The 1769-nt window shown below is 36.1% G+C and overlaps 1 protein-coding gene across 1 annotated transcript; it reads right to left on the bottom strand.

The window, feature by feature from the left end:
* Nucleotides 1–301: 301 nt before the first annotated feature.
* Nucleotides 302–1498, bottom strand: LOC107494080 (uncharacterized). Its single transcript, XM_016115113.3, has 3 exons — nt 1044–1498; nt 837–958; nt 302–608 (listed from the first exon to the last, which is right to left on the bottom strand). The coding sequence occupies exons 1-3, from the start codon at nt 1393–1395 to the stop codon at nt 546–548; spliced, it is 537 nt and encodes a 178-aa protein (XP_015970599.1). The 5' UTR covers nt 1396–1498; the 3' UTR covers nt 302–545.
* Nucleotides 1499–1769: the final 271 nt, after the last annotated feature.

Below are 1769 nucleotides of genomic sequence, written 5' to 3'. Positions count from 1 at the left end.
TAAAATAATTTAACATTAAAATTGATTTAAAGTCCTAAATTAAGATTCTAACTAGTTGGCTTTGCTTGTCCCTTTTCCTTGTGTTTCAACAGGCAAAACTAGTGACCAATTATAAGTAGCTCAAACTGTAGAGGAAATTTACAACAAAGTGGAAGAAAAGTTGGAGCCATAACAAAACAAACATATTCATACAATCAGTCAACCAAAAGACCGGCACTGATTGCTTCCTGATAACACAACATTTAGAGTGCCATGTATAAGTAGTTTCTACTGCATAAAATAAGAGGCTAAAACTAGCTAGTTGCGAAACCACCTTGTTTTACATTATTGAAATCTCAAACTGGGACTACTTGGAAACACTACAATACTCTGCCAAATGAAGGTGATGTTTCAAAGATTTATCTCTTTAAGGAATTCTCATACAATTATGCAATACATTATTAAAGGGTTGTTTGTGAGCCTCTTCTCCGAAACCAAAGTTACGTAAACAAATTTCCATAAAGAATAAGCAAAATAAAAAGAGTGTGATAGCTGCGTGCAAAACCTCAAAAGTTCTCCGGACTGTCATCCAATTGTTTCTCGTCTTCTATATCAACCTCCAAAATCTCCTGAAAATCCAAATAGGGAACATGTTTGGCTCTTGTTCTAGGCTTTTGCATTTGGATTGAACGAAGTAAAGCGATAGAGAATTAGTTATTGTTTAGTCACTTAATAAGAAAGCAATCCGGACAGTGATTCTAAGTTGTGACCAGATACCAATTTTGAAAGAACATAGAGTTTATATTTTATAGTGTTTAATAGTGATTATGGAAAAGGAAGAGAAGAGAGAGAGTTACAGGGATCCTCTGTTTGAGATAATTAGCGACTCTGGCTACGACATCGGAACGCTTGTGCCAAAAGCGACCCTTGAGGCTGATCTTCACGAAAGGTCCATCTAACTCTGCCAATTCAACCGTTCCTGAAAGAAGAAGCATATTCATGAAGAACATATACAATATTATATCTATCCTTTACATATTTCATTGAACAACAAAAACAACAACCAGTGATGCCAACTGAAGTGTCAAAGATCTGTCCCAGCTCCGCGCGAGCATCAACCAACACCTGTCTCACATTGTCTTCTGTGAGGTCGAGTGGCGGCGGAGCCGGGACAGATGCTGAAAGAGGTCTCAGCCTCAACCTCCTCTTCCTCCTCCTGCTCCATGGTTTTTCTTTGCCACGTGTTGTTAGGTGGTCCACTTGTTGAAATGGAGATTTGTGGATAAGTGGGGCAGGGTTATGGTAATAAGTGGAGGTGCATACAGCAGGTGCAGGAGGAGGAGGAAGAGGAGATAATGATGAGAGTGTGAGTGAGGAGGCTACATTGCAACAGAGGCACTTTGAAGGCAGTGACATGATCCTTAAAGGGTCGAGTTATTCTGAGAAAGAGTGGTTGTTGGATACGGATAAACACACTGAAACAGTGAAACCAATTAACCAATATTCCTAAAAAAAATTAAAATAAGTAAGAGCTCTGCATCTGAAATTAAAAGCCCACATAGTTAGCCCGTATTTGGAGACGCTAATCAAAATTTCATCATTTGCGTTTTTTTAGCAATATTTTTTAGAGAATAAATTATTTATTTATATATTATCAAAAATAAATTTAATTATATATTCATTTGCATATAGAGTATCATGTTTGAATTAAACTATAGATAATTAATTTATCGCATCTTGTAACATTTCAAATTTTTGAAAATTAAATAATTAGTTATTTATGAATTATT

Source organism: Arachis duranensis, chromosome 6 (assembly GCF_000817695.3).
Source record: "Arachis duranensis cultivar V14167 chromosome 6, aradu.V14167.gnm2.J7QH, whole genome shotgun sequence".
In the NCBI taxonomy this organism is placed as follows: domain Eukaryota; kingdom Viridiplantae; phylum Streptophyta; class Magnoliopsida; order Fabales; family Fabaceae; genus Arachis; species Arachis duranensis.
The sequence above is the reverse complement of the archived record's forward strand: the minus strand, read 5'-3'. Positions and strand labels throughout refer to the sequence as shown.